At 46.2% G+C, this 27,815-nt stretch overlaps 1 protein-coding gene across 1 annotated transcript; it reads right to left on the bottom strand.

The window, feature by feature from the left end:
- Positions 1-17,647: 17,647 nt before the first annotated feature.
- Positions 17,648-22,062, bottom strand: LOC105496217 (caspase 14). Its single transcript, XM_011766440.3, has 6 exons — positions 22,036-22,062; positions 20,400-20,549; positions 20,073-20,298; positions 18,774-18,890; positions 18,515-18,618; positions 17,648-17,752 (listed from the first exon to the last, which is right to left on the bottom strand). Exons 1-6 carry the CDS (start codon positions 22,060-22,062, stop codon positions 17,648-17,650), a joined length of 729 nt encoding a protein of 242 aa, XP_011764742.1.
- Positions 22,063-27,815: the final 5,753 nt, after the last annotated feature.

The following is a 27,815-nucleotide window of genomic DNA, read 5'->3' as shown; positions in this document are numbered from 1 at the left end:
ACATAAAATTCCATCGAGGAGTAAATATAATAATCAGCTCTTTTTTCCTAAATAAGGCTTGATAAGTTATTATTATCATGATACTAAAGTACTGTGAGTATATTTCATATCATCAGAAAAGGGATAGTGGCCAGGAGCAATGGCTCATGCCTGTAATCCCAGAGTTTTGGGAGGCTGAGGCAAGAGGATCGCTTGAAGCCAGGAGTTGGAGACCAGCTTGGGCAATAAGCAAGAATTTGTCTCCACTAATATATTTTTTTTCTCTTGCGACAGAGTCTCACTCTGTCATCCAGGTTGGAGTGCACCTCAGCCTCCCAAAGTGCTAGGATTACAGGAGTGAGCCACCATGCCTGGCCTCTAATTTTTTTTTTTTTTTTTTGAGATGGAGTCTCGCTCTGTCATCAGGCTGGAGTGCAGTGGCATGATCTCGGCTCACTGCAAGTTCTGCCTCCTGGGTTCATGCCATTCTCCTGCCTCAGCTGCCTGAGTAGCTGGGACTACAGGTGCCTGCCACCTCGCCTGGCTAATTTTTTTTGTATTTTTAGTAAAGACGGGGTTTCACCGTGTTAGCCAGGATAGTCTTGATCTTCTGACCTTGTGATCCGCCTGCCTCAGCCTCCCAAATGCTGTGATTACAGGTGTGAGCCACCATGCCCGGCTTTTTATTTTTTTAATTTAAAAAAATTTTTTTTAGTTAGCTGGGATTGGTGGCACATGCCTATAGTCCCAGCTACTTGGGAGTCTGAGATAGGAGGATTACTTGAGCCCAGGGGGTCAAGGCTGCAGTGAGCTATGATCGAACCACAGCACTCCAGCCTGGATGACAGAGTGAGACCTTATCTCAAAAAAGTAATAAGAAAAGAAAGTACTCAGGCCATGGTTCCCCACCCAGGCTTCCCATAGCATCATCTAGAGGAGTTTTCAAATATGTTATTGCCTGGAATAATTTATTTTAGACTTCTTGAATGAGAATTTCTGGGCTCAGGAGTGTGACTGTGGTGTATACCCAGGATCAAGAACCAAGATCACTTGAACTACCAAATGATCCAGCAATTCTACCACTGGGTATCTCCCCAAAGGAAAAGAAATCGTTATTTCAAAAAGACACCTACACTTGTCTGTGTATTGCAGCACTATTCACAACAGCAAAGATGTGGAATTAACCTGTGTCCATCAATGGATGATTGGTTAAAGAAAATGTGGTGTATATACACAAGGGAATACTATTCAACCATAAAAAAGAATGAAATTGGCAGGGCGCGGTGGCTCACACCTGTAATCCCAGCACTTTGGGAGGCTGAGGCGGGTGGATCACGAGTTCAGGAGATTGAGAGCATCCTGGGTAACACGGTGAAACCCCGTCTCTACTAAAAAGACAAAAAATTAGCCGGGCATGGTGGTGGGCACTTGTAGTCCCAGCTACTCGAGAGGCTGAGGCAGGAGAATGGTGTGAACCCAGGAGGCGGAGCTTGCGGTGAGCCAAGATCGTGCCACTGCACTCCAGCCTGGGCGATAGAGCGAGGCTCCATCTCAAAAAAAAAAAATTAAAAAAAGAATGAAATTATGTCTTCTGCAGAAACATGAAACATGGATGGAACTGGAGGCTGTTATTTTAAGTGAAACAAGTCAGACACAGAAAGACAAAAACTGCATGTTCTCACTCATAACTGGGAGCTGAGCAATGTATATGGAAGCAGAGCTTCGAATGATGGACAATGGCATCTCAGAGGGGTGGGAAGGGGTGGATGACGGGAGGTTGCTTGGCGGGTCCAATGTGCATTGCTTTAGTGAGGGACTCACTGCAAGTCTGATTTCTCCACAGTGCAATATATCAATGTAGCTAAATTGCACTTGTACCCAATGAATATACATACTTTTTTTTTTTTTTTTTGAGATGGAATCTCACTGTGTCGCCCAGGCTGGAGTGCAGTGGCGCCATCTCAGCTCACTGCAACCTCTGGCGCCCAGGTTCAAGCAATTCTCCTGTCTCAGCCCCCATAAGTAGCTGGGATTGCAGGTGCGCACCACCACGTCTGGCTAATTTTTTTTGTTTTGTATTTTTAAGTAGAGACGGGGTTTCGCCATGTTGGCCAGGTTGATCTCGAACTCCTGACCTCAAGTGATCCACTCACCTCGGCCTCCCAAAGTGCTGGGATTACAGGCGTGAGATGCCACGCCCGGCCACAGATTTTTGTAACTTAAGAAATACAGTGCTAAGGAGTTCTTTGCCTACCGTGGTCTCAGAATACCTTCTTGACTATCAATATTTGTCAGGAGTCACTGAGGCTCAGCTTCCATACCCTTCCCTTTAGGCTTTACAGAGTACAGGGAAGGTGAGATAAATCACAGTGCTTTGTCTTTATTTTTTATTTTTATAGATTCAGGGAGTGCAAGTGTAGTTTTGTGATTGGGATATATTGCATGGGTGTGAAGTGTGGGCTTTTAGTGTAACCATCACTGGAATAGTGAACATTGTACCCAGTCGGTAGTTTTTCAACCCTCAACCCTCTCGTTCTACCCCCTTTCCCCTCTGTATGGCCATGTGTATCCCTTTTTTTTTTTTTTTTTAAAGACAGCGTACTTCTCTGCCACCAGGCTGGAGTGCAGTCGTGTGATCTCAGCTCATTGCAACCTCCCCCTCCCAGGCTCAAGTGATCCTCCCACCTCAGCCTCTCAAGTAGCTGGGACTACAGGTGCCCGCCACCACACCCAGCTAATTTTTGTATTTTTTATAGAGACGGGGTTTTGCCATGTTGCCCAGGCTGGGCTCAAACTCCTGAGCTCAAGAAATCTGCCTGCCTCAGCCTTCCAAAGTGCTGGGATTACAGGTGTGAGCCACCGTGCCCGGCCTGTACCCATTCTTTAGCTCCTGCTTATAAGTGAGAACATGCGGTAAAATACGGCGCTTTAGCTCTGTGATGTCCTGATGACTGGCAGGCCGAGAGCTGCCCCATGGTGAGCCACCTCCCAGATTTGGAAAGTCAGACTCTTTCCTAAAAGCTAGAGCAGGATTTTTCGCACCTCCACACTGGCCTCACCTTCCTCCCTCTCCATCAGTTTTCCCTGATTCACTGTGGCTCAGAGGTTTGCTGCAGAGTCTCTATCCCTGTCTCGGGTGTAAAGCTCGATTCATTCTGGTGCCCCTTTTAGGAAACCAGATGTGGGAAGAGCTGTAGGCACAGATAGGACTGGCCTGAGTCATTTTGGGTTTGCAACTTTGAACAGAAACACTCATCTGTTGAAGCTTCCGTCTTTTCCCTGAAGACTGAGATAGCGAGGTGCTATAGAAATAAGATATAAGAGGCCGGGCGCGGTGGCTCAAGCCTGTAATCCCAGCACTTTGGGAGGCCGAGACGGGTGGATCACGAGGTCAGGAGATCGAGACCATCCTGGCGAACACGGTGAAACCCCGTCTCTACTAAAGAAATACAAAAAAACTAGCCGGGCGAGGTGGCGGGCGCCTGTAGTCCCAGCTACTCTGGAGGCTGAGGCCGGAGAATGGCGTGAACCCGGGAGGCGGAGCTTGCAGTGAGCTGAGATCCGGCCACTGCACTCCAGTCTGGGCTACAGAGCGAGACTCCGTCTCAAAAAAAAAAAAAAAAAAAAAAAAAAAAAGAAATAAGATATAAGATAATGATATCTTTTGTGCAAGGCCAGCAGGGTCATTGTGAACATGAAGTTAAAAGGAAGGTGTATGTGAAGAACCTAGCACAACGTGGGATGCATGGTAATACTGGCGCTCAGAAACCGATGCCCCAGAACATGGCACTTTGACTTACTGCACTGAAGAAGCAGCTTCAATATCTCTCCGACCTTACCCTGCTGTTCCGTCTCTCAATCCTCTGTATCTTCCAAAGCACAGAATTAAGTTGTTCTCTGAAGTTCCTTATCTGTCTGAAGTCTGGACCTGTCAAAGAAAACAATTATCCTGAGCCCTTCCCTTCCCTTCCCCTCCCTTCCCCTTCCCCTTCCCTTCCCTTCCCTTCCCTTCCCTTCCCTTCCCTTCCCTTCCCTTCCCTTCCCTTCCCTTCCCTCCCCTCCCCTCCCTTCCCTTCCCCTTCCCTCTCCTCCCCTCCCCTCCCCTCCCTTCCCTTCCCCTTCCCTCCCCTCCCCTCCCCTCCCCTCCCTTTCCTTCCCTTCCTGTTCTTTTCCCTTCCCCTTTCCCTCCCCTTTCCCTCCCCTCCCCTCCCCTCCCCTTCCCTTCCTGTTCTTTTCCCTTCCCCTTCCCTCCCCTCCCCTCCCCTCCCCTCCCTTCCCTTCCTGTTCTTTTCCCTTCCCCTTTCCCTCCCCTTTCCCTCCCCTCCCCTCCCCTCCCCTTCCCTTCCTTTCTTTTGTGGCAAGGTCTCATGCTGTCCCCAGGCTGCAGTGCAGTGAGATTTCAGCTCACCGCAACCTCTACCTCCCAGGTTCAAGTGATTCTCCTGCCTCAGTCTCCCAAGTAGCTGAGATTACCGGTGCCTGCCGCCACACCCAGCTAATTTTTATATTTTTGGTAGAGATGGGGTTTCACCATGGTGCCAGGCTGGTCTCGAACTCCTGAGCTCAAGCGATCTGCCCGTCTCAGCCTCCCAAAGTGCTGGCATTACAGGTGTGAGCCACCGTGCCAGGCCGTGCCAGGCCAACCCCCTTAACTTAGACATTTCTTTCTGTTTGTTACCGGAAAGAGGTCCCAATTCAGACCCCAAGAGAGGGTTCTTGGATCTTGTGCAGGAAAGAATTTGGTGAATACAAAGTGAAAGCAAGTTTATTAAGAAAGCAGGCCGGGCGCGGTGGCTCACGCCTGTAATCCCAGCACTTTGGGAGGCCGAGGCAGGCGGATCACGAGGTCAGGAGATCGAGACCATCCTGGCTAACACGGTGAAACCCCGTCTCTACTAAAAATACAAAAAATTAGCCAGGCGTGGTGGCGGGTGCCTGTAGTCCCAGCTACTCGGAGGCTGACGCAGGAGAATGGCGTGAGCCCGGGAGGTGGAGCTTGCAGTGAGCCAAGATCGCGCCACTGCACTCCAGCCTGGGTGACAGAGCGAGACTCTGTCTCAAAAAAAAAAAAAAAAAAAAGAAAGAAAAATATTAATGGAACAATCACACAGGGATATGCAGATATGGGATGAAGTTTGCATGTAAAAGACCAATATTTGAGAAACTGTAGTCTAGAAATCCCATTTGGATATATGCACAGTCAACGTGAACAGCCAGGGGTGTGCCTTCTGGGTATGCAAACAATTCTTTAATTCTGTGGTTTGCATGGGCAGGTCATTTATTCAGTCTTCCTACCAATGCTGGTTTCTACAGAATAATCAATGGGAAAATGTTGGGCATGGTCAGGAAATACTCAATATCTGTTCCCTAATCTCTTTCAACCCACTTCTCACCTAGAGTCTGTCCAAAGGAATAGATATGTTGCTAAAAACCTAAACCCACCCAGAATCCTGTAGATATTGAATGGCACAGTACTGTTCTAACCCCCAGCACCGGGTACAAAATCCAAACACTTCTCAAATTAAGTGTAAATCAAAATTTGTGATTTGCCAATTGGATATTACATTGCATTCTAATAGCAACAGATAAGAACTGACAAATTCATTTACATGGATGAGATACTCTAGGTTTGTTTCTCCTACTTGATAATCAATGATGATTATACCCTGTTGCAATCAATGTTAATGAAAACTACCCCAGTTATTATTTTTGTTTGTTTTAGATAAACTTTGTTTATTTCCAATTGACAATAACAATTGTGTACACTTAAGGGGTATAATGTGACACTGTAACATATGTTTACATTGTGCCATGATTAAATCATTGAAATCTGTATACTAAAGAGATACCTGAACTCCCATGTTCATTGCAGTGCTAAATAAACTTATTTTAGGAAATAATTCTAAGTTTACAGAAAAGTCGCAAGAACAGTACAGAGAATTCCTACACTTTCCTTCATCTGGTTTCTTTTAATGTTAACATTTTACATAACCGGGATACATTTGTCAAAACTAACATTGGTACGGTACTACTAACCAAACTCCAGGTTTTATTCATATTTCACCCATTTTCCCACAAATGTCCTTTTTCTGTTTCTAGAATCCTATCCAGGATCTGACAATGCATTTAGTCTTCTTGTCTTCTTAGTCTCTTTTGGTCTGTGACAGTTTCTCAGCCTTTCCTTGTTTCTCATGACTTTTTGACAGTCTTTTTTTTCCCCTAGATTTTTGGAAGGGATGGGGGGATTCTCATTAGATTGCGAGGCTGGTCTCGAACTCCCGGGCTCAAGCAATCCTCCTGCCCTGACCTCCCAAAGTGCTGGGATTACAGGTGTGAGCCATCATGCCTGGCCGTTTTTGATAGTCTCGAGGAAGACTGGTCAGGTATCCTTTAGAATGTGAACCAATCTAGGTTTGTCGGATATTTTTCTCATGATTAGATTGGGGTGATGGGTTTTTGGAAAGAAGACTGTGGAGATGGAAGGGCCCTTTTGTCACATCGTATCAGGAGCTATGTGAAATCCACTTGACCTTGGTGATGTTAACCTTCTTTCTTTGGTAAAGGTAGCTTTTGCCAGTTTTCTTCATTGTAAAGCACACAAGTTATTTTTTTGAACAGCTTTATTGAGATATAATTCACACACCATACAATTCACCCATGTAAAGTGTATAATTCATTGTTTTGATATTTTACATCATTAATTAAAAAAATTGTAGTAGATTATATAACATAAAATTTGCCATTTTAACTTTTTTTTTGAGACAGAATCTCACTCTGTCACCCAGGCTGGAGTGCAGTGGCACAATCTTGGCTCACCACAACCTCTGCCTCTCAAGGTTCAAGTGATTCTCCTGCCTCAGCCTCCCGAGTAGCTGGAATTACAGGTGTGTGCCACCAGGCCTGGCTAATTTTTGTATTTTTAGTAAAGATGAGGTTTCACCATGTTGTCCAGGCTGGTTTCAAACTCCTGGTCTCAAGTGATCCACCTACCTTGGACTTCCAAAGTGCTGGGATTACAAGTGTAAGCCACTATGCCTGGCCACTTTAACCATTTTTAAAGTGTACGGTTCAGTGGCATGAATTACACTCACAGCATTGTACAGCCATCACCACTATTTCCAAACGTTTTCATCACCCCCCAAATAAAACTCAAACTCATTAAGCGATCACTCCCTGTTCCTCCTTATCTCCAGCACTTGAAAACTTCTTTTGTTTTTTTGAGTCTTGCTCTGTTGCCCAGGCTGGAGTGCAGTGGTGTGATCTCCACTCACTGCAAGCTCTGCCTCCCGGGTTCACGCCATTCTCCTGCCTCAGCCTCCCGAGTAGCTGGGACTACAGGTGCCCGCTACCGCGCCCGGCTAATTTTTGTATTTTCAGTAGAGTGGGGTTTCACTGTTAGCCAGGATGGTCTCGATCTCCCGACCTCGTGATCTGCCCGTCTCGGCCTCCCAAAGTGCTGGGATTACAGGCGTGAGCCACCGCGCCCGGCCTGCTTGAAAACATCTAATGGACTTTCCACCTCGATAAACTTGCCTATTCTGGGTACCTTCTAAAGGGGAATCATACAATATTTGTGAATCGTGTCTCTGGCTTATTTAACTTAACATAATGTTTTCCAGGTTTATCCACGGTGTGGGAGGACTGAAGATATTTTAAGAGAGAGAATTTTTTTTGTATGTTAATTAATTATTTATTTTTTGAGACAAGGTCTCACTCTGCCACCCAGACTGGAGTGCCGTAGTGCCGTCTAGGCTCACTGTGACCTCTACCTCCCAGGATCAAGGTGATCCTCCCACCTCAGCCTCCATAGTAGCTGGGGCTACAGGCATGCACCACCATGCCCTGCTATTTATTTTTGCATTTTTAGTAGAGATGGGGTTTCACCATGTTGCCCAAGCAGTCTCAAACTCCTGAGCTCAAGCTATCTGCTCACCTCGGCCTCCCAAAGTGCTGGGGTTAGAGATGTGAGCCGCCACGTCTGACCTGTATGTTAATATTTATTATTTACTGGACTAACGGAATGTAGGCACTGAAAGCTCATATTCTATCATTTATTTGTTCTCTACTTGTAGTTTCTTATAGATGACATTTTCCAGAAGCTATCATTGAAAAAATGTTGCATAGGGCCGGGTGCAGTGACTCACACCTGTAATCCCAGCACTTTGGGAGACTGAGGCCAGTGGATCACGAGGTCAGGAGATAGAGACCATCCTGGCCAAGATGGTGAAACCCCGTCTCTACTAAAATACAAAAAATTAGCCAGGCATGGTGGTGGGCGCCTGTAATCCTAGCTACTTGGGAGGCTGAGGCAGGGGAATTGCTTGAACCCGGGAGGTGGAGATTGTAGTGAGCCAAGATCACGCCACTGCACTCCAGCCTGGTGACAGAGCAAGACTCGTCTCAAAAAAAAAAAAAATGCCGGGAGTGGTGGCTCAAGCCTGTAATCCCAGCACTTTGGGAGGCCGAGATGGGCGGATCACGAGGTCAGGAGATTGAGACTGTCCTGGCTAACACGGTGAAACCCCGTCTCTACTAAAAAATACAAAAAATTAGCCGGGAGAGGTGGTGGGCGCCTGTAGTCCCAGCTACTCGGGAGGCTGAGGCAGGAGAATGGCGTAAACCCCAGAGCTTGCAGTGAGCTGATCCGGCCACTGCACTCCAGCCTGGGCGACAGAGCAAGACTCCATCCCCCCCAAAAAAAAAAAAATTGCATAAATTTAAGAGGTACAAGGCCGGTTTTGTTACATGGATATGTTGCCAAGTGGTGAAGTCTGGGCTTTTAGCATAATTGTCACCCAAATAATGTACATTGTACTCATAAAGTTATTTGCTTATTTATTTATTTATTATTATACTTTAAGTTCTAGGGTACATGTGCACAATGTGCAGGTTTCTTACATATGTATACATGTGCCATGTTGCTGCGCTATACTCTTTAACTCATCATTTACATTAAGTATATCTCCTAATGCTATCCCTCCCAAAGTAATTTCTTATCCTCTACCTCCTCGTACTCTCTTACCCTTCTGCCTCTCCAGTGTCTATAATTCTACACTCTATGTCCTTGTCTACACATTATTGGGCTCCCACTTATCAATGAGAACATGTTGATATGGTTTGGCTGTGTCCTCACTCAAATCTCATCTTGAATTGTAGTTCCCATAATCCCCACGTGTCATGGGAGAGACCCGGTGGGGGAAATTGAATCATGGGGTCAGTTACTCTCATGCTGTTCTCGTGATAGTGAATAAGTCTCATGATATCTGACGGCTTTATAAAGGGCAGTTCCCCTGCACACGCTCCCTTGCCTGCCACCGTGTAAGATGTGCCTTTGCTCCCTTCTTCGCCTTCCACCATGATTGTGAGGCCTCTCGAGCCATGTGGAACTGTGAGTCCATCAAACCTCTTTTCTTTATAAATTACCCAGTCTTGGGTATGTCTTTATTAGCAGCATGAGAACAGACTAATACACATGTGCTATTTGACTTTCTGAGTTGTTTCACTTAAGACAATGCCCTCCAGTTCCATCCATGTTGCTGCAAAAGACCTGATTTCACTCTTTTTTTTTTTACGGCTGAATCATAGTCCATTCTGTATATATACCATATTTTCATTACCCAATCATCTGCTGATGTCTTTTAACAGAAAGAATTTAACATAGGAATTAATTAAATAGGTAGTGAAGGACCAGAAAAGCAAGAAGGCAAGACTAGTTAACAAGGACCTGGTTAACACTAGTGTTAACCCAGAAATAATTCCTGTGGAATCAGTTGACAAGCTGAGGCCTGGGAAACACTGGGAAGAGTTGAGGTTATCAGACTCTAGAATCTTAGAGAAGGAAGAAGTCAGTGCCGTGGGCGTATCTGTGCATATATGTGAGACGGGGCTGCTGGCCAGCTGATGCATGTATATTTCAGGGGGTACAATGATGCCAGTTTTGTGTGTGGGGCAAAAATGTTGGAAACTTGAATGATGTGATGCTACCGGCAACTCAAAGAGGAAGAATCCTCTTTTTTTGCCCTCTTCCCATTTCCTCTCTCTCTCTTGTGCCTTGTACTATCAGAAGCTAACAGCAAGCCAGCTGGGTGTATGGAGACCGCCTTGAGGTCATGGGTGTGGACTGTGGGTGAGCATACATAGCAATAGGGTAATTGACTTACTGAACTGGCCAGGGTGAAGGTGACCTCATTCTTATAATTGATCATCTGCAAGAGCAACTTCAAAAACAGCCGAAATATTTTATTCCCAAATAACCTGACCAATCAGAATGAAGGTGAACCAGTTCATGTTCCAAATTCTCAAAGCTAGAACTCCCTTCCCTTTTCTTGTGTCTCATGCTGAACTGGGGGCTGAACTTTGGAACCTTTGGAAATTGCTTATCCATCCTTATTAGTGAATAAAATTTAAACATGATTAAATAGAAACTGCTCATAGGTAGAGAAAGTGGATTTGTTTTTATCTCATGGATTCTGTACATTTCATAAGAAGCTGGTAGAAACCTCAGTGTCATTCACTCCAATGTGCTGTTTTAACCTGGCTGGCCTCATGTATCAGTCAGCACAGATTAAGTTATGCTGCAGTAACAAATGATCCCCAAAGCTCACTGGCTTATAATAATTGATGTTTAGTCTTGGATCCATCAAGTGGAAGAGCCATATTTTGAATAAATGATCACATCGCCAAAGACATAATTTTAAAGTGTGATTTGTGGTTTGGAGAAAAAATGTACAAAGAACTCTAAACTTGGGTCTTGTCTGAAGTGATGGACAAGGAGACTTCCCTTCAGAAATGTATTTGAGCTACAGTATAAAGGATAACAAGGTGGTTTGGAGGAGTGATCTAAGTAGAGGTAACTGAGATAGGAAATAGCCTATTTTGGGAAAGAAAGAAATCCAAAGTGACTTCAGAAAGACTGAAGGAGTAGAGATAAGAAGATGTAGGGATCTAGAAGTTAAGACTTTTTTCCTTTTCCAAAGGGCTGTGGGAGGTCACAGAAAGATTTTAAGAAGATGCACAGCAGGTCATATTTGCATTTTCAAAGATTTATTTCACATTTATCATTTATTATTGTTATTATTTTAGAGATAGTTCTGTTGCTCAGGCTGCAGTGCACAATCATAGCTCACTGCAGTCTCAACTTCCTGGGCTCAAGTGATCCTCCCACCTCAACCTCCCAAGTAGCCCAAGTAGCTGGAACTTACAGGCACGCACCATCATACCCGGCTCAGATCTGCATTTTAAAACGACTGTTTCTGCTGCTATGGGAGAGTGTCTTGCAGAACAGATAAACAAAGCCGCACTTGTCTTGGAGCTGATGTGGCAAAAACTACAGGATCCCCACTTTTATGGGACTCTCCGTGGTCTGAGAGACCCTGACAATCTGCTTATGTGGCTGTACAAATTCTGCATTGCTGTTTGTCCTTTTCTTAAAGAGGGACTTTTCTGCCCAATTGTACAGGTCCTACAAAGCCTGGATCAGTTCCTGATGCTGAATATGAAACTTCCAGGTGAAACCTACACATCCTTGCTTAATAATTGGGGAAAATCTTTAGTCGGAGGTCTTGAAGAACAAAGCCATTGACATGGTTTGGGTCTGTCTCTGCTCAATCTCATGTCAGATTGTAATCCCCAGTGTTGGAGGTGGGATCTGGAGGGAGGGGGATTGGGTCACGTGGGCAGATATCTCCTTTGGTGCGGTTCTTGTGCTGTCGAGTGTGTTATCGTGAGATCTGGTTCTTTAAAAGTGTGTAGCTCCTCCCCACTTCCTTTCTTCCTGCCCCAGCCACGTAAGGCGTGTCTGCTTTCCCTTCGCCTTCCGCCATGATGGTAAGTTTCCCGAGATCTCCCCAGCCATGCTTCCTGTACAGCCTGTGGAACCCTGAGCCAATTAAACCTTTTTTCTTTTTGAGACTGAGTCTCGCTCTGTCGCCCAGGCTAGAGTGCAGTGGTGCGATCTCAGCTTGCTGCAACCTCTCCCTCCCAGGTTTAAGCGATTCTCCCATCTCAGCCTCCCGAGTAGCTGGGATTACAGGCATGTGCCACCACGCCCGGCTAATTTTTTTGTATTTGTAGTAGAGACAGGGTTTCACCGTGTTGGCCAGGCTGGTTTTGACTCCTGACCTCAAGTGATCCGCCCACCTTGGCCTCGCAAAGTGTTAGGATTACCGGAGTGAGCCACCGCGCCTGGCCTAAACCTTTTTTCTTTAAACATTACCCAGACTCAAGTATTTATAGCAGTGCGAGAACAGACTAATGCAACGGTGGATTTCAATGCTGGCTTATTCCACCTACCATAGCATATTTCAGGTTCATCTATGTGGTGGCAAATGGCAGAATCTCCTTTGTTTATTTATTTTAAAGCTGAATAACATTCCATTGTGTGTGTGCGCGCGCGCGCACACACACACACACACACACACACACACACACACACACACACATTCTCTTTCTGTCTCTCACACGCACACATGCACAGTGTTTTCCTTATTCATTCATCCATAGATGGACACTTCGATTTTTTCACATTTTGGCTATTGTGAGTAATGCTTCAATGACCATAGGAGTGCAGATATCTTTACTAGATCCTAATTTCATTTCCTTTGGATATATATTCAAAACGTCTAATTGCTGGGTCATATGGTGGTCTGTTTTTTTTTTTTTTTTAAAGACAGGATCTTGTTCTGTCACCCAGTCTGGTGCGCAGAGGTGCAATCTTGGTTCACTGCGGTCTCGACTTCCTGGGCTCAAGCGATCCTCCCGCCTCAGCCTCCCAAGTAGCTAGGACTACAGGCACATGCCACCGCACCTAGTTAATCTAAAAAATTTTTTTAGTAGAGACAAAGCCTCACTATGTTGCCCAGGCTGGTTTAAAACTCCTGGGCTCAAGTGGTTGTCCTGCCTTGGCTTTCCAAAGTGCTGAGATTACAGGTGTGAGTCACCATGCCTGGACAGTACTGTTTTTTAATTGATATAGTTGTACAGATTTTTGGGGTAATGATCAAATTAGGGTAATTATATATCCATCACCTTAAACATTTATCTTTTCCTTGTGTTGGGAACACTGTTATTCTTCTCCTCTTGCTATTTTGAAATACACAAATAATTACTGTTAATGATAGTTTTCCCACTGTGCTCTCGAATGCAAGAACTTATTCATCCTACCTAACTGTGCTTGTGTACCCAGTAGCCCATTTCTCTTCATGTCTTCTCCCTGCTTCCCTTCCCTGCCTCTGGTAATTACCATTCCAGTCTGTCTTCACCAGATCTACTTTTTTAGCTTCCACATAGTGAGCGAGATCATGTGATGTTTGTCTTTCTGTGGCTGGCTTATTTTACTTAATATAATGTCATCTGAGCTCATCCATGTTGCTGCAAATGACACAATTTTGTTCTTTATTATGGCTGAATAGTATTCTATTGTACATATATACCATAGTTTCTTTATCCATTCATCTGTTGATGGACACTTAGGTTGATTCTGTATCTTGGCTATTGTGAATAGTGCTGCAATTAACATGGCAGTGTCGATGTCTCTTTGATATATTGATTTCCTTTATTTTGCATATATACCTAGGAGTGGGATTACTTGATTATCTGGTAGTTCTGTTTTTAATTTCTTTTTTCTTTCTTTTCTTTTCTTCCTTTTTTTTTTTTTTTTTTTTTTTTTTTTTTTTTTGAGACAGAGTCTTGCTCTGTCTCCCAGGCTGGAGTGCAGTGGAACGATCTCAGCTGACTGCAACCTCCATCTCCCAGGTTCAAGCAATTTTCCTGCCTCAGCCTCCCAAGTAGCTGGGATTACAAGCACCCACCACCACACCTGGCTAATTTTTGTATTTTTAGTAGAGACGGGGTTTCACCATGTTGGCCAGGCTGGTCTTGAACTCCCGCCCTCAAGTGATCTGCCCACCTCAGACTCCCTAAGTGTGGGATTACAGGCATGAGCCACCGTGCCCGACCTGTTTTTAATTTCTTTAGGAATCTCCATACTGTTTTCCATAATGGCTGCACCATTCTATTTTCCACCAACAAAGGTTTCCTTTTCTTCACACCCTCACCAGCGCTTATCTCCTATCTTTTTGATAATAGCCATCCCAACAGGTGTGAGGTGATATCTCATTGACATCAAGATGAGTATTGATAACAAAACTAAAATTTTTGGAAAGATATTAGGGTAGGTTGTCAAACCTTCCCTGTAAGGGGCCAAATAGTAAATAATTTCAGCTTTGTGGGCTATATGTTGTCTGTTCTAACTACTCAACTCTACCATTGTAGGGTGAAGGCAGCCGTAGCCAGTATGTAAGTGAATAAACATTCCTGTGTGCCAGCAAAGCTTTGTTGATAAAAACAAACTGCAGGCTGGATCAGGTGAGTGAGACATAGTTTTCTGACCCTCATATTCGGAGACTCCCAGAATCATTGGGTGTTTGGATCGCAGGTTGGCACATAAGTGAGTGTATAGAACTCAGTGCATGCATCTCCCCAAATCTCTTGGCCCTTCAAACCCACCTCTACGTTGGCCACTTGGTTTGCCATTTCCGTGGATAAAGCCCCAGTTACTGCCATGGCTAGATCCCTGGGTGTACCACATAAGATGACCATAGACAATTTACTCCCTAAGGTGGAGGTTCAGATGGATCAGGAATGATGTACTCATGCCAATAGACAGGTGTCAGCTACCTGAGTGCTCAGAGGAAAAAGACTCTGAGGTTACACTTGATTTCATTAGGAAAAATAGACGTGATTGATTAGTCATGTCTGCCATGGGCACCAGGCTAGAGAGAAGTGGCACACTTGCTAAATGTCTTTGAGGCTGTAACTCGTCCACCTCCAATGTCCCTTATAGTTCTGAAAAGCGACATTTCTGTGTCTGCATACTTCCTTGGAAACATTCTGGAGATGGAACAATTATGTAAAAGATAGTCATTCAGCATGAAAATGTGACCGGTAACTTTACAAATTCCCAACACATCTGTTTTTATGAAAGAGACAGGAACTTGGTGTGGTGGGTCACATCTGTAATCTCAGCACTTTGGGAGGCCAAGGCAACAGAATTGCTTGAGACCAGAAGCGTGAGACCAGCCTCAGCAACATAGTGAGACCCCATCTCTACAAAAAAATAAGAAAATTAGCCAGATGTGGTGGTGCGCACCTATAGTCCCAGCTAGATGAGAGGCTGAGGTGGGAAGATTGCTTGAGCCCAGGAGGTAGAGGGTGCAGTGCGCTATGATGGCGCCACTGTACTCCAGCCTGGGTGGCAGAGCAAGATCTCGTCTCTCAAAGAAAAAAAAGGAAAGTAGACACAGGATGAAGCTCCTGATTCTCCATTCGTGTTAGACACACCTGGGAGGAAGCCGGCCGCTGGGAAAAAAGAAAGTAAATCCATAACCCCTTTCCGTATCAGCCTCACGGTTTCAGCACAGAACAAAGATTTCAACACTTTCTTTCAAAGTTCGACAACTGTTTATTGAACACTCATTATGCAGATCAAGGGCTTGTTCCTTGCCCTCCAGAAGTGGTCATTTCCAGCATATAATCCTGGGTGAGAGGGCAGGACCAATCAGAAAAAAGAGAGGAAATGGCTTTCTGAAAAAAGTAGGGGTGGGAGGTAGTGGAAGAGGGGTAAAGAGAGAGAGAGGGCCCTCCAGTTTGTGGGAAATGGTGCTAGCAAAGGCTTAGAGGCAAGGGTGAGTAAGAGGACATTAGCCTTGTTGAAAGAGTGACGTCATGGTGGAAGAGATGGGAGATGAGTTTAGCTAAGTGCTGGTAGATGGCAAAATTGGAAGGGTGTGAGAGATCCTGATGTGTGGTTTGACTTTGGTCTTTATTTGATTGATTGATTTATTTTGGAGACCGGATCTCACTCTCTCACCCAGAGCTGGGATGCAGCGGCATGATCATAGCTCCTTGCAGCCTCAAACTCCTGGACTCAAGTGATCCTCTCACCTCAGCCTCCTGAGTAGCTGGGACTACAGGCATGTGGCACCATACCTAGCTAATTATTATTATTATTACTTTTGGTAGAGATGGGGTCTTGCTGTATTGCCCAGGCTGGTCTCTTAAATCCTGGCCTCAAGTGATCCTCCCACTTTAGACTCTCAAAGTTGGGATTACAGGTGTGAGACACTGAGTCCAGTACCCTGGTCTTTAAATCATAGGGTATGTTGTGTCTTCTTGAGTGTTCCAGGGAGATGACTGTTATAGATGGTATGAAGGACACATGAAAAGTGAGATGGAAAAGCAGAGAGGCAAGGGAGGAAGTTGGTTGCAAAGATGCAGATACGAGAAGATGAGGACTCGAGCCTGCACAGTAACACGTCAGGGAAGAGAAGACCAGCATGAAAGTTGTTTGAAAATCAAGCCGGACTGGTCATGGTGTCTGGTGGCATATGAAGGATGCAGAAAGAGAGGGGTCATAGATTAACTGCAGAAATCGAACCTGGGATCTGAGGTTGAGGATACCAGGGAACGCTTGGAGGAGTAACCAGGAAGAAAGGGTTCATCCTTAGCCCTGAGTTTTCAGTGATGCTGGATGTACCCATAGTTTATTTGAGCAGGAAAGGTCAAAGCTGGGGATGGGGAGATACAGGCTGTAGAGTTGGAGGACAGTGAAGCCGATCTGACTTCCAGCCTGGTGCTGCAAGGTTACCTGGAGGTAACCTTGGCTGGTGGTTATTGAGAATTCCTAGAAACTTCCAGAAAGCTCCTACCTTGGAGGTAGGGAAAATTTTTATTAGGCATCTTCACTAATTAGAAAAGTTTTCAGATGGATCAAGACTTAGCAGGTTGTGGAAAGGAGGCTGGGCTGGAAGTCAAACCTTGTCCTTGCCTCTGTCTTACTGTATTGCATTTGACAAATTATTTAGCCTCTCTGGTTAGGAGAGGTTAAATATAATGCTGTCTGCAAAATAGCAAGCTGACAACAGGGAATTTGCCATAGCTCCAACACGCTCTCATTCAGAGTAGTTGAATGCAAGAATAGTTGAATGGGTGGATTTCATTGGAGAGAGGGCAGAATCCAGGGTTTCAGGGGGAGGGGTGTTAGGAGGAAGAGATCCAGAAAGGCGGAGACAACTTCGTTATCTAGAGAGGCCATGAGCTAGGAAGAGAGTGGAGTTAGGACACCAACTTGCTAGCCAAGGAGGAATGGTTTTGGAGAGAAAGAATGGTTCTTGCCTTCCTAATTCTCCAGGGTAAAGGAGGGAACTGGAAGTTGGGAATGCACTGGCCTTAGGAGGAGGTTTTATCTCCAAGTGAGATGCAGGAGCCAGCAGAGGTTGGACTGGGGTAGGAGGGATTGAGTGGGCATTGGTTTGTCCGTGGAAAATCTTCAGCGCTATCCAGTTTCTGCTTTGGGAGGAAGAAAGAAGACCACAGGAACAGAAAGTGGGATAAGTGAATGCACTCTTAGGTCTCTTAGGTTGCATTAATAAAGATAGAAAGTCCAGCCTGAGGGAGGTGATGTCAATGTTACCACTATGCCTTGTGCTAAGTTCTGGCTGGCTTGCTCTAAGAAGGACAGGGGGACCTGCATGAGGGGTGTGATGAAAAAGAAACTGGGTGCCATTTAGCCTTAGGAAGAGAAGATCTTATGGGGTGGTAAGAGCTGCCTCTAAATTTCGGTGAGACAGAAAGAGTGCTGGAAGGAAAGCTCCTCCCTGTCTTTCTACTTCTACTGCAGATACAGCCGTTTCCGGAGGGTGCTTTGGATTTCAGGGTTCGTTTTCTTTGCTTGTCCTTCCTGAACCATCTCTGCTTCTGCCATCCGCCGGGTCACCTGCAGCAACAGGTATGGTGAGCTTGGAGGAGTCAGTGTCATGGACTTATGGGGGGAGGGTTAGGGAACGGGGCAGGTGGGTATTCTTCATAAGAGACCTTTATGGTCTGCTCCTGTACCATAGTTTGTATGGAATCCTTGGCTGGGCTTTTTTTTTTTTTTTCTTCTAATTTGTAATAAAAACATACAAACATTAGAAGAGAACAGTTTTCCCAAACATTGTTTATATCCAAGGGGGGTTTGTTTATAGAAATTTATCTCACATACTGTGGGTTTTAAGAGTCCCTGCTGGCCGGGCGCGGTGGCTCACGCCTGTAATCCCAGCACTTTGGGAGGCCGAGGCGGGCGGATCACAAGGTCAGGAGATCGAGACCACGGTGAAACCCCGTCTCTACTAAAAATACAAAAAATTAGCCGGGCGCGGTTGTGGGCGCCTGTAGTCCCAGCTACTCGGGAGGCTGAGGCAGGAGAATGGCGTGAACCCGGGAGGCGGAGCTTGCAGTGAGCCGAGATCGCGCCACTGCACTCCAGCCTGGGCGACAGAGCGAGACTCCGTCTCAAAAGAAAAAAAAAAAAAAAAAAAAAAAAGAGTCCCTGCATTTGGGAAAGTTGTTGGAAAGTGGGCATCTTAGTTTCTGTATTGAGATCTGGGTTGGATTTGGGGCTGAGGGAAATGGAGAGGGGTTAGGAGGAGGCTCAGCCTCCTCTGCCTGCACCCTACTTGGCCTGGGTGGTGGTCCCAGCTACCTTGTGTCAACTCACCTCTGTCAGGAGCTCCAAGATATGTCCTTTGCCCTTCGTGAACACATCCACCAGGGTCTGGATAAAGCACGAGCCTTTCTGATCATGTCGGTAGGCGATGTATCCTGGGAATTCCAGAGAGGTGAGTTCGGGGGAGCTTCAGAGGGTAGGTAGAGGAGATCCTGGAAGGGGGTGGGTCCTGGAGGAGAGGTTCAGGGGTCGGGAGTGGCAGGTGACGGGGAATAGCAGAGGGAGCCCGGGGCCAGCTGGGCGCTCATACCCTCCACCGTGGAGTAGACGTGCAGGGCATCTGTGTACGTTGGGATGGTTTGGGGGCTGTCTTTGGTGACCATCACAATCTCATCTCCACCTACTGTTTCACCAGGATCCTTTTGTTCTGAAACAAGAAGAGGAGGAGGCAAAGTCAGAGAGAAAGGTAAGGAAAGGGGCCGGGCAGGGTGGCTCACACCTGTACTCCCAGCATTTTGGGAGGCTGAGGCAGGAGGATCACTTGAACCTGGGAGTTTGAGGCTGCAGTGAGCCATGATTGCACCACTACACTCTAGCCTGGGTGACAGAGTGACATGTCGCCTCTTAAAAAGGAAGGTAAGGGCCGGGTACGGTGGCTCACGCCTGTAATCCCAGCACTTTGGGAGGCTCCTGAGGTCAAGAGTTTGAGACCAGCCTGACTAACATGGCGAAATCCCATCTCTACTAAAAATACAAAATTTAGCCGGGCATGGTGGCATGTGCCTGTAATCCCAGCTACTTGGGAGGCTGAGGCAGAAGAATTGCTTGACCCCAGGAGGTGGAGGTTGCAGTGAGCCAAGATCGTGCCATTGCACTCCAGCCTGGGCAACAGAGCAAGACTCTTGTCAAAAAAAAAAAAAAAAAAAAAGATGGTCTGGTGGTATGCCATGTGCAGTGGGGCTTTTTAATTTAATTTAACTTTTTAGAGACAGGGGCTTGCTTTGTTGCCCAGATTGGAGTGCAATAGTGTAATCATAGCTCACTGCAGCCTCTAACTCCTGGGCTCAAGTGATCCTCCTACCTCAGCCTCCTGAGTAGCTAGGATCACAGACCCATGCCACCATGCCCTTGGCTAATTTTAAAAATTTTTTGTAGAGCTGGATTCTTGCTACATTGCCCAGAAGCCAGTCTTGATCTTCTGGCCTCAAAAAATCTTGCCGTCTGGGCCTCCCAAAGTACTGGAATTACAGGCATGAGCCATGGTGCCTGGCTTCAGCTGAGGCTTTGGATCTGGGACTGGCTTGGATAAAAACACAGACTTGGTTGGGCATGGTGGGAGGCTGAGGCAGGAGGATTGCTTGAGCTCAGGAGTTTGAGACCAGCCTGGGCAACATAATGAGACCCTGTCTACAAAAATTAGCCTGACATAATGGCAGGAGCCTGTAGTCCCAGCTATTCAGGAGGCTGAGGCAGGAGGATGGCTGGAGCCTGGGAGATGGAGATTGCAGTGAGTTGAGATTGCACCACTGCACTCCAGCCTGGGTGCTGTCTTAGAAAACAAAACAGAAACAACAAACCAGAGACTCTGTGCTCTTGGATCTGTCCCCACCTCCTCGACAGGCCTGTATGATGTACACCTTGGGCTTGGCTCGCAGGGCCTGGCAGTTCTTGTTGTTCAGGGCCTCGAAGAGATTGTCCAGCTTGACCATCTCCCCATCTTCTCCCTTGAGGAAGCCTTCCCTCCCGTGAGCCATGAGTACCACGAAGGCACAACTGATGGGATCTTCCCGGGAATCGATGGCCTGCTGGAATTTTTCCAGCTCTTCCTGGAATTGCTGGAGTGAGAGGAAGAACCAGACTCAGCTGGGTCCTCATAGCCCACACATCCGACCTAGTACCTCTCCCCCAACCAGGCCTGGAGTAGGCACCCCAATACCTGGGCAGTGGGGTCTCTTTTCATGGTGCTTTCGAATCTCAGCTGCCGAAACATGTATTCCACAGCATCCAGGTCTTCTTCGAAACCTTCCCGGGCTTTGGTGACACACAGTGTTAGGGCCAGGCGGGCACCTGACATATCATATTTCTCCTGGGCCAAGAGATGACGAAAATCAGCATGTGGAGGTTCGAGGAGAAGCAGATGTAGTCAAAAGACGCATGCAGGCTGGGTGTGGTGGCTTATGCCTGTGATCCCAGCACTTTGGGAGGCTGAGGCGGGAGGATTGCTTGAGCCCAGGAGTTCAAGACCAGCCTGGGCAACATAGTGAGACTCTGTCTCTACAAAAAAATGAAAAAATTAGCTGGGTGTGCTGCTGTGCGCCTGTGGTCCCAGCTGTCTTGGAGGCTGAAGTGGGATGATTGCTGGAGCCTGGAAGGTTGAGGCTGCAGTGAGCCATGATCTTGCCACTGCATTCTAGCCTGGGCAACAAGTGAGACCCTGTCTCAAAAACGAACAAACAAAACAAGAGAGGCTTGGACTTAGGGTTGCCAGGTATAATACAAAATGCTCAGGTGCATTTAAATTTCAAATAAAAACCAAGTACCTTTTTAGTAGAAGTATGTCCCAAATATTGCATGGGATATACTTATACTACACAATTATTTGTTGTTGATGTGAAATTCAAATTGAATTGGGTATCCTTTATTTTTAGTTCCCAAATACAGCAACCCAACCTGGGGTCCAGCTCTGTTCTAGCTTGATATGAACTTGGGGGAAGTCAACTGCCCCCATCTGAGCCTTAGTTTCCAAATACAGACGATGAGTGTGTGTGTGATTTTGAAGATCCCTCCCAGTTGTCATATTTTGTGGCTTTGCAAGTCTCCTCATCCTCCCCAAGAGTGTTCTGAGCATTCCTCTATTACTTCCTCACTTGCAGAGGTCTCAGAGTTTCGGAAGCCAATACTGAGATCCCATCTGAGGAAGAAGAATATTGGGGGTCAACATTTCTTTTCAGAACAGAAGTAGGGTACTGAGGACCACAGTGATAAGAACTTCATCTTTTAAAACATCAACATAAGCACTTTGGGAGGCCAAGGTGGGCGGATCATGAGGTCAGGAGATCGAGACCATCCTGGCTAACACTGTGAAACCCCGTCTCTACTAAAAACACAAAAAGTTAGCTGGGCATGGTGGTGGGCGCCTGTAGTCCCAGCTACTTGGGAGGCTGAGGCAGGAGAATGGTGTGAACCCGGGAGGCAGAGCTTGCAATGAGCCAAGATGTGCCACTGCACTCCAGCCTGGGGGACACAGCGAGACTCCGTCACAAAAAAAAAAAAAAAAAAAAAAAAAATCAACATAAAATTGTATATTGCAGGACTTCTCAGAACCTTTAATGTGTTGAGAAGAACTTGATCTTTGGCAACAGATGTAGCTGTGTTTGACTGCCCCCAGCCTCCAACCCAACTTGGGTTCCATCTCTGAGTCCTTTTTTGCTGTTTGATTAACTACAAAGTACCTCCTACCTCTGAGTTCAGGTCAGAATTTTTCCACTCCCTCCACTCTTTCCAAAACATTAAGATCCTCACCTTCCTTCTCCTCGTATGATCACCCTCCCCTCAACCTGCATCCAGCCTACCTCCTCCGAAGACCGCAGATTGCTCATTTCTCCTTTGGTTGTGAGCCCCAGCTCTCAGCACCCTTGTCTGATCCTGGAGGTCAAGACAAGATAGGTTAAAGGTTTCTAAAGGGAGGTCGAAGGGCTCAGGGGACAAACTCTTATGCATCTGGATTTTTGAGACCAAATAGCACTCCAGTGTTGGAGATATCGTCTATGGACAGATCTGGGCAATAGATGATAATCCATGAAGTAGTAATATATCGCCCCTAGAACGACAATTTCATGGTGTCTTTCATTTCTGGATGTCTTCTTCAGGACTGCTGGGCCTACCCCACAATCCCACCCCCCGAACCCACCAGAAAACTTCCTATGTCTCCCTTGGGTCATTCACCAGCTTGTGATGGACCGAACTTCCCCCTGAAATCACTGGAATGAGGAGCAGGGCAAGTGGCCCGTGTGTTTCCCTCTTCTACCCAGGAGATGACGGGCTGGGGAAGCCATCTCAAGGAGATGCCTTGGAGGAGCATTTAAAAGGAGAATGTCATCAAAGTGGGGAATGCAACTTTGATATTATCTCACTGGGTCTCCAACATGAAGGGGTCAGTCCACCTCCCTCGCTCTTCCTTGAGTCTGAATGTCTGTCCCCATTCTCTATTCTCATCTCCGAGTCCTGTTCTGTTCTCTGGCTGCACAGACAGACTTTTGTCATACTCTTGGCATTTCCCCATCTCTTTGCCTTTTCCTACACTTTCTCCTCAGTAGGGAATGCTTTTTTTGTCTTTTTTTGTCTTTTCTTTCTTTCTTTTTTTTTTTTTTTGAGACAGAGTCTCTGTCACCCAGGCTGGAGTGTAGTGGCATGATCTCGGCTCACTGCAATCTCTGCCTCCAGGGTTCAAGCAATTCTCCTACCTCAGCCTCCTGAGTAGCTGGGACTACAGGCACGCACCACCACGCCTGGCTAATTTTTTTTTTTTTTTTTTTTTTTTTGGAGACAGAGTCTTGCTCTGCCGCCCAGGCTGGAGTGCAGTGGTGCCATCTCAGCTCACTGCAAGCTCCACCTCCCAGGTTCACGCCATTCTCCTGCCTCAGCCTCCCGAGTCACTGGGACTACAGGCGCCTGTCACCACGCCCGGCTATTTTTTTTTTTTTTGTATTTTTAGTAGAGACGGGGTTTCACCATGTTATGCCTGGCTAATTTTTTGTGTTTTTAGTAGAGATGGGGTTTCACTGTGTTAGCCAGCATGATCTTGATATCCTGACCTCGTGATCTGCCCACTTCAGCCTCCCAAAGTGCTGGGATTACAGGCGTGAGCCACCGCACCCGGCCGGGAATGCTTTTTTTTTTTTTCCTATCAAGATCCTTCTTTGACAATTTGGGTGGCATAATATCTGCTATGCCTTCCCCCATCACCCATCCACTCATCTATCTTTTTATCCATCTGTCTATCCAGTCACCCATCAATTCATTCATCTATCCATCTACCATCTGTCCATTAATTCATCCTCTATCCATCCATTCACCCACTCACCCAGCCATCTATTCAACCATCTGTCCATCTACTTACCTATTAATCAGTCATCCCATCCACCCATCCTTCCATCCGCACATCTATCTAGTCATCCATCAATCCAATGTTACATCCATCAATTTATTCATCAACGCATCCACCAGTTTATCTTTCCACTTACCTATCTATCCACTCATCCATCCATCCATCCACCCACTCACACATCTATTCATCCATCTGTCCATCTACCCGTCTATTAATCAGTTATCCCATCTACCCATTCATTCTTCCATCAACCCATATATCTACCCATCCATCTATCCATCTATCTGTCCATCCACTTACCCATCCAACCACCCACTCATTCATCCATCCATCCATCCATCCATCCATCCATCCATCCATCCATCCATCCATAATCTCTGTCTTCAGTCCCTCCATCTATTCTATCTTCCACCCATCCCATCCATTCACTTATCCATCCACCCACCCACTCATTCATTCATCCATCCATCCATTTATCCATTATCTCTCTTTCTTCCATCCCTCCATCTATTCTATCTTCCACCCATCCCTCCATCTAGCCCTCCCTTTATCCATTCCTTCATCCATAATCTCTTATCTTCCATCTATCCATCCACCTGTTTACTTACCCATCCACCCACCCACCCACTCATCCATCCATCCATCCATCCATCCACCCACCCAACCACCCACCCACCCACCTACCCAGCAAATATTTTCTGGATATCTATTATGTGTTATGCACTTAGAATCCATTAAGTAAGACAGACATGCTCCCCGACCTTCTGTCCTTCTAGTCTGTGACAGAAATGAGTATTAAATATCTCTCTCTGTCACACACACACAGCAAGTGCTGTGACGAAAGAGGAACCAAAGATTGTGAGGGAGGAAGTGGAAGAAGCATAGCCCTGGAGCCAGACAAATCAGAACCAAATCCTGCCTCAGTCCCTTCCCAGCTGTGTGCCCTTCGGCATCTCACTCTCCTCTCTGAGACTCGATTTTCCCATCCGCAAAGGACCTGGGGAGAGCTCCAGGTGCGTAACAGCAGTGGCAACCCAGGTAAATTTTATGATCCCTCTTGACCTCCTGGAACTTTCCTCTTCCTTCTCTGTACTCTCCCAGCTCTGCTTGTTCCTACTTGAATTACAGCAGTGTTTTTGGTTCTTACTCTCATGGCTGAACTGGCAGCTCAGCTTTCAGGACTGAAAGCCCGACTTCATTGATCTGTCTCCATCACGGCTAAACAGTGCGACAGGGAGCACAGAGGTGGTATTGGAGAGAATTTGCTGAGTAAACAAAGAAGAAAGAGATGAACAGATGAAAGAAAGAGTGGATGGATGGAAATTTCTTCCGTTCTGCCAAAACTGGCCAGAGTGTTAATTCATGAAGGGAGAGGGAGCGTATGTGTGTATGTGTATGTATGTGTGTGTGTGAGGGAGAGAGAGAGAGCGAGAGAGATTGAGAGAGAGAGAGAGAGAGAGCGAGAGAGAGAGGCTAATGTCCACCAAATCACTTACCGACTCTAGAGGCAGCTGTTCCTCAAGGCCAAGTTCAAGCTCGCTACTCTGCTAGTTGCCAGTACAGAGCTGGGCACCGAGGAGGAGTCAGGCCCACGTGCTAATCTTGGAGAAGGGGCTGACAGTGTGGAATCTCCCGGGGTTTCTCCTGAGAGGCCTGGTCTATGAATTGGGTGGCACAATCATCTGGCCCTTTATTGCCAGTGAGTTTTCTATCACCCAAGAAACCTCAGGACACACCCTTGGCACAGCTGTGGTGTGGAAATGGAGCCACCGCCAATGGGATGAGTGATCACAAGGCTGAGTGGACTCCCTCTGGCAAAGGTGGCCTAGGCAGAGCGTCTAAATTATCCAGAGGTCTGTGCCAGCCCAACCGCAACCTCTCCCAACCCCCATCTCATAGCCAGCTCATCTGGTTATTATCATCATCACTGTGCCTAGTTTATTCATTTCACCTTCCACTGTGTAGATAACACCGTCTTCACTTACTTATTATCTCATGGAGTCTTCAAGAGTCTGGAGAGATCAGTATTGTTGTTCCTATTTTGCACATGGGGAAACTGAGGCTCATAGAGGTGAAATGACTGCTCAAAGATCAGTAATTGGCACAGTTGGCATTCAAACCTATAAGGGGTGAGGTGTGGTGGCTCACGTCTGTAGTCCCAGCTCTTTGGGAGGCCAAGGCAGGAGGATCACTTGAGGTGAGGGATTTGAGACCAGCTGGGGCGTAGTGAGACCCTATCACTAAAAAAATAAAAAAATTAAAAGACGGCATGCACCTATAGTCCTCGCTACTCAGGAGGCTGAGGTAGGAGGCTAGCTTGATCCTAGGAGTTTGAGGCTGCAGCGAGCTAAGATTGTGCCTCTGCACTCTAGCCTCAGTGACAGAGCGAGACTCTATCTTAAATATAAAAACAAACAAGCCCTAAAAGGTTCTTGCCCAGTTGCCTTAACTGGGCAACTTTGCATCACGTTGATTCCTCTTTTCCCCCTCCTCTATTGTTTTTCAGTCATTTTATTTAATTTTATTTTACTTATGTTAACAGTGAGACCAAAGGCGAACCTGATTAAGCCCTCCAAACTTAATCTACCTTGCTTTTAATTGCTCGCGTGCTTTTAATTGCTTACTTTTAATTGCTTACTTGTAGTTGATCCTAAAAGCACAAGTCACGTAGTCAAATAATGCATAACTAAACTCCCACTAGCTTCCTTACAGATAACATCTCTGACCGTGGGTCACTATAGTAATGGGTGCTTAAAAAGTTATTTTTCGGGAACTAGGTAGGAGGTAGCTCTTGTTTAAGCCAGTGGAGATCACTGACCCTTCATCTGGACCTATGTGAGTAGCAGACATCAGAGGGCTGTAAACTCCACCCTCAGATCATGCTAAATGCTATTTTCTGCACAAATGTCCTATCTAAAGCCATGTAGCTCAACCATGCTTGCTCAGAAATCCCGATTACCTCGCCTTCCCTACCTGCCAGTCACGTTTCTCCGTACTTTAGACCACCCTGTTTTCTATTCCGTAAGTACCCTCAAACCCTATTTTTGGGGAGGAGAATTTGAGACCTGTTTTCCCACCTCCTCGCTTAATTGCCTCACGATGAACTCTTTCTCTTCTGCACAATCCGTCATTACAGTGATTGGCTTGCTGCACAGAGGCAGAACAAACTTAGTTCGATAGCAACAGCTTAAATGAGATATAATTTACATATTTACATATTATGATTTACATATTAAGATATAATTTACATATTATACAACTCACCCACCTAAAGTGTCCAATCCAGTGGGGTTTTAGTATATTCACAGTGATGCAGCCATTGCCACAGTTCATTTTGGAACATTTTGTTTTTTCTTTTTTTGGAGACAAGATCTTGATCTGTCACCCAGGCTGGAGTGCAGCGGAGCAATCACAGCTCACTGCAGCTTAAAACTCCTGGCCTCATGCGATCCTCCTGCCTCAGCCTCCTGGGCAGCTGGGACTACAGGTGTGCACCACCATGCCTGGTTAGTTTTTTTTCCTTAAGATTTTTTGTAGAGACAAAGTCTTGCTATGTTGCCCAGGCTGGTCTCGAACTTCTGGCCTCAAGGGATCCTCCCCACTTGGCCTCCCAAAGTGTGGGATTATAGGCGTGAGCCACCACACCTGGCTCATTTTAGAACATGTTTATCACCCAGTACCCTTTAGCTATCACTCCCAATCTCTCCATACATCCTAGCCTTAGGCAACCACTAGCTGACTTTCTGTCTCTGTAGGTTTCCCTGTTCTGGATATTTCACAGAAATAGAATCATACGCTATGTGATTTTTGTGTCCGGCTTCTTTCATTCAGCATGATATTTTCAAGAACAGTATTGGGGGGATGTTGGTTTGTTGTCTCATGTTTCATTTTGTTTTGGTTTTTAGAGAGCCAAGTGTTAGATATCTTTCAGCAAACCATTGCAGACACTCCCATTCCAAGTCCTTCCCTTAAGATCCAACCTTCTTTTTTTATTTATTTATTTATTTATTTTATTTTGATACTGAGTCTCGCTCTGTCGCCCAAGCTGGAGTGCGGTGGCTGGATCTCAGCTCACTGCAAGGTCCGCCTCCCGGGTTTATGCCATTCTCCTGCCTCATCCTCCAGAGTAGCTGGGACTACAGGCACCCGCCACCTCGCCTGGCTAATTTTTTGTATTTTTAGTAGAGACGGGGTTTCACCTAGTTAGCCAGGATCTCGATCTCCTGACCTCGTGATCCACCCGCC

The sequence above is a fragment of the Macaca nemestrina genome, chromosome 20 (genome assembly GCF_043159975.1).
Source record: "Macaca nemestrina isolate mMacNem1 chromosome 20, mMacNem.hap1, whole genome shotgun sequence".
Classification (NCBI taxonomy): domain Eukaryota; kingdom Metazoa; phylum Chordata; class Mammalia; order Primates; family Cercopithecidae; genus Macaca; species Macaca nemestrina.
This window is presented reverse-complemented; position numbering and strand designations above follow the sequence as displayed.

Bases quoted from the DNA above. Each gene is read 5' to 3' on its own strand.
- LOC105496217 (XM_011766440.3), bottom strand. From the start codon at position 22,062: ATGAGCAATCTGCGGTCTTCGGAGGAG. The intron at 20,299-20,399 runs GTATTGGGGTGC...CTCTCACTCCAG, and splicing joins AAAGAGACCCCACTGCCCAG to CAATTCCAGGAAGAGCTGGA. The intron at 18,891-20,072 runs GTGGGGACAGAT...TTCTTGTTTCAG, and splicing joins CATACAGGCCTGTCGAGGAG to AACAAAAGGATCCTGGTGAA.